This window comes from Chiloscyllium punctatum, chromosome 12 (assembly GCF_047496795.1).
Source record: "Chiloscyllium punctatum isolate Juve2018m chromosome 12, sChiPun1.3, whole genome shotgun sequence".
Lineage (NCBI taxonomy): Eukaryota > Metazoa > Chordata > Chondrichthyes > Orectolobiformes > Hemiscylliidae > Chiloscyllium > Chiloscyllium punctatum.
Window position 1 is genome coordinate 18,855,559 of NC_092750.1, and position 13,663 is coordinate 18,869,221.

The 13,663-nt window shown below is 44.3% G+C and overlaps 1 protein-coding gene across 1 annotated transcript in view; it reads right to left on the reverse strand.

Annotated features, from left to right (window-relative positions):
- The window catches only part of LOC140483647 (copine-9-like), a 404,134-nt gene that overhangs the window by 16,833 nt on the left and 373,638 nt on the right, over positions 1–13,663 (reverse strand). The window contains exon 18 of the mRNA XM_072581965.1: positions 10,608–10,665. Within this exon, the coding sequence (XP_072438066.1) occupies positions 10,608–10,665 (58 nt within the window). The remainder of the gene's footprint in view (positions 1–10,607; positions 10,666–13,663) is intronic.

Consider the following 13,663-nt stretch of genomic DNA (forward strand, 5'->3'; position numbering starts at 1 on the left):
AAAGATACTTATATTCAGGGAAATTTATACTGTGGAATAGAAGGTTAAAAGAACAATTAAGAGATACAGCATGTGGAGAGTAAGAGTGAGAAGTAGTACAGGCAAACTGTGTCAGTATTACATTGGTGCAGACTGTCAAATATTACAGCATGACCAAATGAAATACGAAGAGCAGTAGCTGTTTCACCCCTCAAGCCTGCTGTGCCACTCAATAGAATCATGGCTGATCTACAGTCCCCATGTCCGTTTTCCTGCCCTATTTTATAACCCTTGATTCCCCTACAATCAACAATTTATCCATCTCAGCCTTAAATACATACAAGGACTCTGCCCCCACAGCTTTCTGTCGCAATGAGATAAAAAGTCTTACAACTTTAAAAGAGAAATTCCTCCTTATCTCAGCCTTATATTAGCAACCCTTTATTCTGAGATTAAGCTTCTGGTCCCAGGCTTTCCCATGAGAGAAAATATCCTCTCAGCATTTACTGTCAAGCCCTTTAAGAATCCTTTATGTTTCAATGAGATCACCTCTTTCTTCTAAACTACAGTGAGTAGAATCCCAACTCGTTTAGCCTTTGCTCATAAGACAATCCCTCCATACCACGGGTCATCCTCATGACCTTCTCTGAACAACCTCCAATTAGCGGGTGGCACGGTGGCACAGTGGTTAGCACTGTTGCCTCACAGGCAACAGTGAGGCAACAGGCAACAGTTCCCCCGTCAGGCAACTGACTGTGTGGAGTTTGCACGTTCTCCCTGTGTCTTTTTCTCCGGGTGCTCCGGTTTCATCCCATAGTCCAAAAATGTGCAGGTCAGGTGAATTGGCCATGTTAAATTGCCCGTAGTGTTAGGTGTAGGGGAATGGGTCTGGGTGGGTTGTGCTTCGGCGGGTCGGTGTGGACTTGTTGGGCCGAAGGGCCTGTTTCCACACTGTAAGTAATCTAATCTAATCTAAATAATACCCTTCCCTAAACTAGGCCACCAAAACAGCTCCAATACTTCAAATATGGCCTCACCAGCACATTGTACAGTTGCAGTCAGACCTCCCTACTCTTATACTCACACCTCTTTGAAATAAGGGCCAACATCTCATTGGTCTTCCTGATTACCTGCTGCAGCTGTGCGCTAGCTAATGTGTTTTGTACACAAGTACCCTCAAGCCCCTTCAACTGGCCCCAAGATTTCTACTTTTCCAAACATGAACGCAAATATTTGATTGTAAAACATGTTGGGAACAGATGTGAAAAATGAAGAGCTGCAAAGTTGGAAACAAGAAGGAAAGACTCCTGAGTGAGAACAGGGACGCTCTGATGTTGTGGCAGTACCAAGAATGACAAAAAAAAACAATAAGCCAAAATGTTCACAGATTTGATTGAAAACCTAATAAGTAACAGCAAGCCTGACTGTTAAATATGCCTGTCACTAAGTGTGGTTAAATATGACTATCACAATTAAGGGTTTCCAACTGAACCTAAAAGTCTACTTTGGCACAATTTAGAGTTTAATGGCCACAGGTGAGCTATAGGCAAATTTAAATGGAAGAGTCCATTGTCAACTTGTTATCATAATCTAGGAGCACACTAGTGGTCAGAGTAGAACATTTGACGATGAGGAAAATTTAGATTGTCAACAAATAAAGAGGACTCTAACAACTAGGCAGAAAAACGTTTGAAAGCTTACATACAGCACTTAAGAAAGCTATCTCAATCTGTTATCACATCTGGAAGGTAGACCAAGTCATCATGAAAGCAAAGAAGAAATTTTAGCATTTATTGCAGTGGGAATAGTCCATAAAAGAAGAATATGAGGATGGGGGATGTTTGTGCAAGTTGTTTAATTGAAAAATGTGTTGCTGGAAAAGTGCAGCAGGTCAGTCAGCATCCAAGGAGCAGGAGAATAAGCTTATGCCCGAAACATCGATTCTCCTGCTCCTTGGATGCTGCCTGATCTGCTGCGCTTTTCCAGCAACACATTTTTCAGCTCTGATCTCCAGCATCTGCAGTCCTCACTTTCTCCAAGTTGTTTAATTGTCCACTATCATTCATGACTGGATGTGGGGGCTTGAATTTTCCTGACACTAACTGGGATCACCTTAGTGTGAAAGATTCAGATATGGTGGAAACTTTAAAGTACGTTCAGGAGATCTTTTTGTGCCGGTACATTGTACTGTGTCATACTAGATGTGAGGCAGGGCTAGATTAATCCTTGGGAATGAAGTCAGTCAAGTAGTTTAAGTTTCAGTGTGTATAGTGACCACAATTATGTCAGTTTCAATGTCATTATCAAAAGGGATAAGGATAGTGCAGAAATTAGGTACCCAACTGGGATAAGGCTGATTTCAATGTCATTAGTCAGGGTCTGGCAAACATAGATTGGGAACAGTAATTTGCATGTAAGTCTACATTTGAAAGTAGGAGTCTTTTAAAAGCAGTATAGTGTGAATTCAGGGCCAGTGTGTTCCTCTAAGAATGAAGTGCAAGGGCAGTAGCTCCAGGGAACCCTGGATGTTAAGGGATACTGAGAGTTTTGTAAAGAAAAGAGTTTTGAAAGATGCATATGTCAGGTATAGTGCATTAAAGACAGGGGAGATCCTTCAAAAATATAGGAAGTGCAGGGATTTGCTTTAAAAGGAAATGAGGAGGGCAAGAGGGGGGCCATGAAATATCTTCAGTAGTTGGGTTCAAGAAAATCTCCAAGGCTTTTTATAGGTATATTAAGAGTAAGAGATTACCAGATGAAGGGTTGGGCCTATTAGAAACCAAAGGGGCAATTTGTGTGTGGAGCCAATGGACGCGGATGAGATCTTAAATGAATACTTCTCATCTGCATTCACTATGGCAAGATTCTAGAACATGCTAAGATTAATAATGAAGAAGTATTAGATGCTTTAACAGACATAAAGATGCATAAATCTCCAGGGCCTGATGAGATGTATCCCTGACTGCTATGGGGATGCAAGAAATGAATTTGTTGGGTTCCTGGTGAAAATATTTAATACCTTGCTGGCCACAGGTGAAGTACTAGAGGACAGCAAATGTGGTTCCTTTTTTCAAGAAAGGAAGTAGGAATAGGCCAGGTATTTGACGTCAGTGATAGGGAAGTTATTGGAAATAGTTCTGAAGAAGAGGATAAATCAAAATTTGGAAAGGCAAGGATTGATCAGGGAAAGTCCATATAGATTGTTAGAGGAAGATTCTGTGTAACTAATTTAATAGAGCTTTTTGAAAAGATAACTAAATATATTGTTGTGATTTACATGGACTTCAGTAAGGCCTTTGACAAGGTCCCACAAAAGGTAAGAACCTATGGGATCTGAGGCAAGTTGGCAAACTGGATCCAAAATTGACTTACAAATAGAAAGCAAAAGTGATGGTGGAAGGCTATTTTTGTAATGGGAAGCAGTGTACCACAGCGTTCATTACAGGGACCCTTGCTGTTTGTTATTAACATTAATGACTTGACTGTGAACGTTGAAGGTATAATTAGTAAGCTTTCAGATGACATGAGAATTGGTGGTGTTGCTAATGGTGAGGAAGATGGTCTTAGGTTTCTGTCTGATATTCATTAGCTGGTAAATTGGGCACAGCCATGGCAGATGGAATTTAATCCCGAGAAGTCCTGAAGGTGTCAGCATTGGCAGACAGTGTGGTGAAGATGACATATTTGATGCCTGCCTTCATTTGCCAGAGCATGGAATATAGGAGCAAAGAAATCTTGTTGCAACTTTTTAAAACATTGATTAGGCCACAGATGGAATACTGTGTGTAATTTTGGATGCCATATTATCAGAAGGAGGTGATTGCACTGAAGAGGGTGCAAAGACAATCATCAGGATGTTGCCGGAATGAAAAGTCTCAGTCATGAGCAGAGACTGAATAGGCTGGGTTTGTTTTCCTTGGAGCAGAGGAGGCTAAGGGGTCATCTGATTATGGCATACAAAATTATGAGACAAAGTAGACCATGAGAACCTCTTCCTGCCAGAAGATGTGACAGAGACCAAATGGCACAAGTTCAAGGTGAGGAGCAAGTGGTTTAGAGGAGACCTGAGAAATGCTTTTTCACCCAGAGGGTGGGAGAAATATAGAATGTGTTGCTTGAGAGGATGGTGGCGACAGATACTCTTACAATATTTATGAAGCATCTGGATAAGCACTTACAATACTAAAGCATTGTAGACTATGAACCAAGTGCAAGCAAATGGAATTAGTTTAATTTGATGTTAGTCAGCTTGGACATGATGGGCCAAAGGGCCTGTCTTTGCTGTATGACCCTATGACTGTAGAGCTTTGATCTCATCTATTAATCATGGAATATCTTAGTTCTATCCCTTGTTGCTTATGCTGTTTAACATGCAGTAATCCAGTTTAATAGCTTCACAGGTTTTTCAGTATGCCTGGTGCTACTCCTGATTTGGCCTCGTCCACTCTTCAATAAACCCGGGTTAATCTCCTTGCTTGATGGGAGGGCAGTGTGGAGCTTTGCTGGGCCATGAGATTGCAGATTAGTTGGAGTTTTATTCTTTTGCAGTGATATGGATGCCCAATCTTGAGCTGCTAGATCTGTTTGAAATCTATCCTATTTAGCACGGTGATAGCCCCACATAACGTGATGTAAGGTGTTCTCAATATGAAGGCAGGACTTTGTTCCCACTTGTTCCAACTTTGTGTTGTGGTCAGTATTCCTGAAGAAGGGCTTATGCCCGAAATGTCGATTCTCCTGCTCCTCGGATGCTGCCTGGCCTGCTGTGTTTTTCCAGCACCATATTTTTCAACTCTGGTCCAGCATCTGCAGTCCTCACTTTCTCCTAGTCAGTTTTACCAATGATGTCATGGAAACAGACATCTGCAGCAGGCAGATTGGTTAAATACATGAATAAGAAGGGTTTAGAGGGATATGGGCCAAATGCTGGCAAATGGGACTAGATTAACTTAAGATGTCTGGTTGGCAGGGATGAGTTGGACCAAATTGTCTGTTTCTGTGCTGTAGAACTCTATGACTCTATGTCTATCCCTCTAGTCTGTTCTCTTACTGCTCAGGCTGGCAAAATCCTTTAGGACTCAAATCGTAATGTTGCTGCCAAGCCACTCTTGGACAGTGAGATCCCGCATCCAAAGTAATTCTGCACTGTTGCCACTCTCAATTAAATGTGAACAATTTGCGATATTGTGGATCCTTCTCTGTTTTTAAGACAAGTGTGCTATTTTTATGTTCCAATGGGTCAACAGTGCACCAAAATATCATTACGTTTTGTGGACAACTTTTTCTTGAACTCTCCAGCTGGCTGCAAAACAAATCTACAGGCCTAGTGACATCCAGTCAGTAGCCCCTTTCATATACTGACCATACAGCTGGATGCCTGAAGATGTTATTGATTTTGCACACTATATACCCCAAATTCCTAATGGACCTCTCGACATCATTCCTTGTATTCTGTACACCAACCCAGAGTAATTGCACAGACTATGTGCATGAATTGTCACCTTTAGGAGTGCAATAAGTGTTGCCAATAAATTAATTGAAGGTATTTAAGTGAAGTGATTGTGCACCGCAACATAAACAGGTGGCATAAGTTGGAAGGTGGGTAGGCCGTCCTGACTGCTGTCACCCTGGGCGGGTATCGGGGTGGGCTGTCTTAGAGGTGGTCGAAAGGTGTGTCAGGGCGGATCGAGAACTGGAAGGGGCATGGGGTGAACTGAGAGCTGGAAGGTGGGTAGGGGCGGGCTGCCTTAGAGTGGTCGGAAGGTGGGAGGGACAGGGGCTTGCTGGGTCTGTATTGTCTGATGTACAAATGGCATTGTCACTGTCTTGTCATATGTGGAACTGGGATTTGAGGTTTGTCCTCCTCTCCCTGTAAACTGGTTGAACGGTAGGGTTTGGGGCCTAGCTTTGCTGCTCCTCTCCCTTGTAAAATTGCTGTTGTATACAGCTGTAAATGTTAACTTTTTTTTATAAATTGTTTTGTAATTTGTTTAATAAAATATTATAAACAGGAAAAGAAAAAATAAATAAACAGGAGATTCAGAGTCTCCTCAGTTTAGGGGACTGACTCTGTGTTGGCTGGTATTACAGTCAGTATGTTACTGTTGGTTTCTGCTTCTCTCTTTTTTTGGAGGGGGATCCCTGATTCCTGAACTGGCTGAATTATTTAGCCAGTTTGTTGGCCAGTTTGTTAACTGGCATTCCTTTTAGTGAGGACTGATTTGTTAAACTCCTGATGCACATAATGTGTTTCAAGTGTAACTCAGTTCTCATTAGGGGTTGTTGTTTCATTGGCTGGTTACAGCCTGTGTTACTCTTTTCTCTCTTTCTTCCTTTTTGAGAAAAGGATAATATTAATTTTGTGGTAGGGCTTAGCCCTTGGACTGTAGTTTTCTTTGTTTTTTGTATGTGTCTTCACTTTTTATTGGTGTTTTGGACTGAGCCCTTGTGGAAGACATACATTTTACCAGAGGAGCTGTTCCTGTGGGGAGGCCTAGCCCTGGGACTGGGTCTCTGAAGATTGAACACCTGTGTGTGTGCGCGCTGGGAGGAGAGCACTTGCTGTATCCTGGAGTTTGGGTGAAGACCTTTTCTTTGGGAGTGGACCAAACCCCTGTGAGTTAACTGCACCTGTATAATGTACTGTTCCTGTGAGTGGGCCTAGTTTTCCAAGGCTGGGCCAGGACTCTATGGAGACTGAACACCTGTGTGCTGTGGGGTGTGCATTTGCTCCCTTCAGGAGTGGACTCTGCCCTTGGTTGCGGACTCTGTTTTTAGCAATGGACTCTGCAGTTTGGAGTGGACTCTATTTCTGACAATGCACATTGTATACTGGAGTGGACTCTTCCTGGAAATGGATTCTATATCTTGAAGACTGTGTACCAGAAGGGACTCTGTGTTTTGGTAACTGACTGTATTGTGGTGTTTCCTAGGTCTATCACCTGCACTGTCTTGTGTGTCCCTGGGACTGGCAGGCCTTGCTGTGAGCTGGGTGGCTCATGGGTCGTCCTGAAAGCTGTCACCCAGAGAGCCAGAGGGTGGGTAGGCCATCCTGTGAACCTGAAGGTTGGTAGGCTGCCCCGAAAGCTGGAGGGTGGATAGGCCACCCTGATGCCAGTCACCCCGAGAGCCAGATGGTGGGTAGGCCGTTCTGAGCATTGTCATCCCGGGAAGGGGTAATTTGGACATGCTGCCCTAGAGGTGGTCGAAAGGTGTGTCAGGGCAGCCGAGCACCAGAAGGTGCGTAGGGGAGGGCTGAGATCCGGAAGGCTTGAGGGCTACCGTGCACGCTGTCGTCTCAGGGAAGGGGACGGGCTGCCCTAGAGGTGGCCGGAAGGTGTGCCAGGATAGCCCACTGGTTGGATGGTGCATCGGGGTGGGTGTGAGCCCAATGGTTTGTAGGGGCAGATCGAGAGCCAGAAGGTGGGTAGCTGTCCTCAGTGCTGTCACCCCGGGCAGGTACTGGGGTGGGCTGTCCCAGAGGTGGTCAAAAGGTGCTGAGGGTGGTTAGTGAAGCCGGAAGGTGGGTAGGCCATCCTGACTGCTGTCACCCTGGGGAGGTACCGGGGTGGGCTGTCCCAGAGGTGGTCAAAAGGTGCTGAGTGTGGTTAGTGAAGCCGGAAGGTGGGTAGGCCGTCCTGACCACTGTCACCCTGGGCGGGTACCGGGCTGGGCTGTCCTAGAGGTGGTCAAAAGGTGGGTCAGGGCAGACCGAGAACTAGAAGGGGCATGGGGTGGACCGAGAGCCAGAAGGTGGGTAGAGGTGGGCTGCCTTAGAGTGGTCGGAAGGTGGACGGGATAGGGGCTTGCTGGGTCTGTATTGTATGCACTTTTATGTAACTGGATTAGTTTTTTATGTACAAATGCCATTGTCGCTGTCTTGTCATATGTGGAACTGGGATTTGAGGTCTGTCCTCATCTCTGTATAAACTGATTGAATGGTAGGGTTTGAGGCCTAGCTTTACTGCTCCTCTCCCTTGTAAAATTGCTGTTATTTACAGCTGTAAATATTAACTGTTTTTGGTAAACTGTTTTGTAATTTTTTTTTGAAAATTTAAAAAAAAATAAACAGGTGGCATAAGCTGGAAGATGTAGGCCATCCTGCCCGCTGTCACCCCGGGGCGGCCTATCCTAGAGGTGGTCAAAAGGTGTGTCAGGGCGGACCGAGAACTGGAAGGGGCATGGGGTGGACTGAGAGCCGGAAGGTGTGTAGGGGCAGGCTGCCTTAGAGTGGTCGGAATGTGGGAGGGATGGGGGCTTGCTGGGTCTGTATTGTCTGCACTTTTTTTTGTGTAACTGGATCGTCCTTTTATGTACAAATGTCATTGTCACTGTCTTTTATATGTGAAACTGGGATTTGAGGTTTGTCCCCATTTCCCTGTAAACTGGTTGAAAGCTAGGGTTTGGGACCTAGCTTTGCTGTTCCTCTTCCTTGTAAAATTGCTTTTGTACACAGCTGTAAATATTAACTTCTTTTTTGTTTAATAAAATATTATAAACAGGAAAAAAAATAAACAGGTGGCATAAGCCAGAAGGTGGGTAGGCTGTTCTGACCGCTGTCACCCCGGGTGGCCTATCCTAGAGGTGGTCAAAAGGTGTGTCAGGGCGGACCGAGAACTGGAAGGGGCATGGGGTGGACCAAGAGCCGGAAGGTGTGTAGGGGCAGGCTGCCTTAGAGTGGTCGGAAGTTGGGAGGGACGGGGGCTTGCTGGGTCTGTATTGTCTGCACTTTTTTTATGTAACCGGATTGTCTTTGTACAAATGTCAGTGTTGCTGTCTTTTTTATATTTGAAACTGGGATTTTAGGTTTGTCCCCATTTCCCTGTAAACCGGTTGAACGGTAGGGTTTGGGGCCTGGCTTTGCTGTTCCTCTCCCTTGTAAAATTGTTGTTGTACACAGCTGTAAATGTTAACTGTTTTTTATAAACTGTTTAATAAAATAAACAGGTGACATCATAGCTAGCAGGGCAGCGGTAGTCCGGTATATGGCCACCGCCATCCGACACCTCAAAACGGCAGTGCTCGGACCCGACGTAGTGCACCAGTTGGAGGATACTCAGGTGTGCGGTGGGATCCCGTCTGCGCTCAACCCAGCCCGGGCGGAACTTCACATTGACCCCAAGGTCCCGTAATTCCCACGGGAGCCTGTGCCCCACAACCTGAGCCGCCTCCGGAATTTTAATTTTGTCTCTTTTTATGTACGTAAAAAGGCGGGCCCTGTATCGACTGCTGCTGCACACCGTCCATCTCTTTTCCCTCATCCACTGTCCGGACATGCCTTGGCGTGCCCATTTGCCACGGGGTGGTGGGGATTCCCAAGTGGAGGGCTCTCTACGTAGGAGTCCTCCACCTTTCGGGGATCTGGGGTGGAGGGTGCTGCATGCAGCAGTCCCTTGCAACCGCAGATTGCGGTGGTTCACGGACTCCCAGCCCAACTGCTTGTTCTGTGGTGCTGTGGAGTCTGTGGGCCATGTATATATTGGGTGTGGGCGTTTGCACTCCCTTTTTGATTTTTCTCAAAAACCACCTCCTTTGCTTTTGGTTGCACTTCAGTCCCACGCTCCTGACCTTTGGGCACCCGGTACGAAAGAGGGAGGGCAGGTCTGAAGACCTCCTCCTGGGTCTGCTCCTGGGCCTGGCCATAAATAGGTCCAGGCAGCAGTACGTGGAAGGGGTCATTAAGGCCAACTGCCTGCCCCTCTTCCGTGGTTACGTTAAAGCCCGGGTGTCTCTGAAAAAGCATGCGGTGTTCACCGACACCCTGGAGTTGTTCAGGGAGAGGTGGGCGCCACAGGGAGTGGAGTGCATTATTTCCCCCTCCAACTCTATTTTGATTTAATTCCTACTCGCCCCTTCCCTGTTTGACCACACAGCATTGCCCTTTGATGTGAAGGGCACTGCTTGTCACTGGCCACTCAGGTGTTTCTTCCTTGTGGTGGAAATTTGAATAAAGATTCGTGCACCTTGTGTCTTTCACTGTGTCTCATACCTGCACACACATGGGTGCTGGGGAAAAATAAGCAAAAAAAAACAAACAGTTGGCATTCACCTCCCAGGGACAGTTTAAAAACAAAGATGGGAACAAATTCTCCCCATCTGCTCTGCCTAGTCCTCACGTGAATTTGAAGTAACTCACCACCACCTTCTCAAGGGCAACTTGGAATGGGCAATGGATGCTGGACCATCCAGCAATGCCCACACCCCATGAGTGAGTAAAAATTCTTCCATCAAATCCTGCTGTAGTGTTCCTCTATTGAATTATTAAATGGCAAGGCAGGAAACTGCCCTACTCCTGCATGGTTTAGACAATCTCCAATATTGAATTTCACTTCCATTTTACAAAAAGCAAGTGAGAGAGTGATCAGCGAAAACCTCTTTATTGGTGAAATACCGTCTACAAGACCAACTTCCTTCAAAGGGTTTTTAACGAATGGGTGATTCCATGATAACTTCTTCAAAATAATCCTGAGGGCAAGTTCCAATACACCTTTGAAAAGTCATCTGAGACTTCTGCCAAACAATGGGTGGGTTAATTTGACCTCCGAAGTTGTGATTTGGATCATTTCTTGACACCATGGAACATTATTTGTAGCAATTCCCAAGTCTAGCAATATTGAAGAAGTACCTACCATCAAACTCTGCAGGTCCCACTCCAACAATAATTATTGACATTGGAAGGATTGATGCCTGTTTAAAGAAAACAGAAGATGAGGCTAGTCAATTGATGTAATCTCACACAGCTTTCTCATACAAAAATACTGCACTGCTGAGAAGTTAATCAATCTTATAAACTTAATTTTTCTTTATTTTAATGTTTGTGCTAGAACAATTTTAAGTTAAATAATGGTTATGTTATGAATTTCTTCTCTTATTTCCATGGGGGTTAGTAATCACCTGGCCAGGTAGACAGGGCATCCAATCAATAATTTCTTTTTTGATTAAGACTTTTCTAGCTATGCAGATGAGTCAATAAAATGCCTGACAATTGCATTTTTATTCTGAGACATAATGTACTGCAGCTTCTTACCAAAAATACACATGGACGTCTTCTAAATGTGGGAAATCAGAGACAGTTTGAAAGTCCCTTACAACCCATCCCTAAGACAAGATGTTCAAAGAATGTGCCTAATTGCAGCTTCTGTCAGACTGCATGGATCAGTTTCAGTAGCATTTGGATACATTTTGGAGCATGCAGGTGACAGAAGCATCATAGTCAGGAGTTTTAGAGATGTGGTCACACCCAAGTTTCAGGCAATTAGATGGGTGACTACTGGAAGGGACAGGCAGACAGTGCAGGAGTCCCCTGTAGCTATTCCTTTCTCTAACAAGGATAACGTGTTGGATACTGTTGAGGGGGAATTGTCTGTCAGGGGAAGACAACAACAGCATCACAGCTGGCTCTATTGTGCAGCATGGAAGATCAAAGTGCAGTAAAAGTGTATAATAGGGGACACTATAAGCCAGAGCATTTTTGCGGCTGCAAAAAAGACTCCAGGAGAGTCAAGAATGTCTTTGTGTGGGCACAGGACTTCCTCAAAAGGAAGGACAAGCGGCCAGAAGTCATGGTACATCTTGACATAAACAACAAAGGCAGGAATAGTGATGAGGTCTTACAAAGAGAGCTCAGGAAGTTAGGTCATAACTTGAGAAACAAGACTTCTAAAGTTATAATCTCATGATCACTCCATGTGCCACTTGCCAGATAATAGTTAAATAGGTGGCTAAAGAACTGGTACGTGAGGAAGGGCTTTATATACATGGACTACTGGAATATCTTCCAGTGCAGTTGGGACTGGTATAAAAAGCACCTAAAATGGAGGGGCACCACTATCCTGGTTGGGAGGTTTGCCAGTGTCACTTGGCAGTGTTTAAACTTATGTGGGAGGAGGGATGGGATTGGGATTTAGATGTTTCAGACATTATACAGAGCTGTGTAAAAGAGGTAGGGAAGTTGCACTCCTGATAATGAGAATATCTCAGCTGTACTGAGGGAGGACACCTTGGAGGTCTCATCCAGCTAGGCTATAGCGATAAAACTGAGGAACAGGAAGGATGTAATCACTTTGATGGGATTGTACTACAGTCCTGCCAGCAGCAAATGGGTGATAGATTAACAGAAGTGGAATTGTTTGTTTATGAAAAATGTAAAAACAACAGAGTTGTTTTAGTGGATGATTTTAATTTCCCCATATTGACTCGGACTCTCTTAGTGCAAAGTGCTTGGATGAGCGAGAATTTGTTGGGTATGTCCAGGGGCCAAACTAGACTTGGTATCGGGGATTGGACCCAGCAGGTGATTGAAGTTGCAGCAGGACAGCATTTTGGAAACAGTAACCATAATTTCACAAGTTTTAAATTACTTATGGATAAGGATAAGAGTAGTCTTCGAGTGAAAGTACTAAATTGGAGAAAGGTTAACCACCACAATATTAGGCAGGATCTGGGGAATGGAGATTTGGACTGGCTGATTGAGGGTTGATCCGTAAGATTCAGGAAGCCTCGATGACAAGACAAATTATGAGCTTAGTCAAACAAAATAATAAACCAGAGTCAAAAAGAAAAAGAAGCCATAATCAAAAAGAAAAAGAAGGCATACATAAAGTGTAGGAGATGGAAGATAGTCAGAGCCCTTGAAGAATATAAAGAAAGTAAGAAAGAACTTAAACAAGGGGTTAGGAGGGCTAAAACAGGCCATGAAATGTCCGAGGCAAACAGGATTAAGGAATATCCCAAGGTGTTTTATTCATATGTAAGGAGCATAAGGGTAGCTAGGGAAAAGTTAGGACCATTCAATGACAGCGGAGGGACTTTATGCATGGAGCTGGAGGAAGTGGTGAGGTTCTTAACAAATACCCTCTCAAAGAAGAAGTGGTGGACGGTGTGCCTAAAGAGGCGTATGTTGATGTTCTAACGTGTTGATATAAAAAATGAGAAGGTTTTGAAAAGCATCAAGGTAGACAAATACTTAGGATCTAATGAGATGTATCCCAGAAGACCGAGGGAGGAAATTGTTAGGGCAATGCACAAAATCTTTGTATCCTCTTTAGTTACAGGAAAGTTCCCAGTGGACTGGGGAATGGCTAACAATGTTCCTTTGTTTAAGAAGATCAATAAGGATAACCTGCAAAATTACAGGCTGCTGAGCCTTACATCAGTGGAAGGAGAATTATTGGAGAAGATTCTTAGAGACAGGATTTACTCACATTTGAAAAAATATGGACTTATTAGCATAGCTTTGTGCAGGGGAGATTGAATCTCACAAAACTTGGAGTTTTTTGAGGAGGTGACAAAGATGATTGATGAGGGTAGGATGTTGTCTACGTAGACATCAACAAGACCTTTGACAAAGTCCATCATTGGCAGGCAGATAGAGAAGATGAAGTCACATGGTATTCACTGTGAGCTGGACGATGGATACAGAACTGGCTCATAGAAGACAGAGAGTAGCGGTGGAAGGATGTTTTTCTGACTGGAAATCTGTGACCAGCAGAGTTCTGCTGGGATCAGTGCTGTGACCCCTCATGTTTGTAATATATATAAGTGATTTGGAGAAGACTTCAGGTGGTCTGATTAGTAAGCTTGCAGATGACACAAAGATTGCAGGAGCTGAGAATATTGAGAAAGATTGTCAGAGGATACAGCAGAATATAGATAGGCTGGAGACTTGGGTGAAGAAATGTCAGTT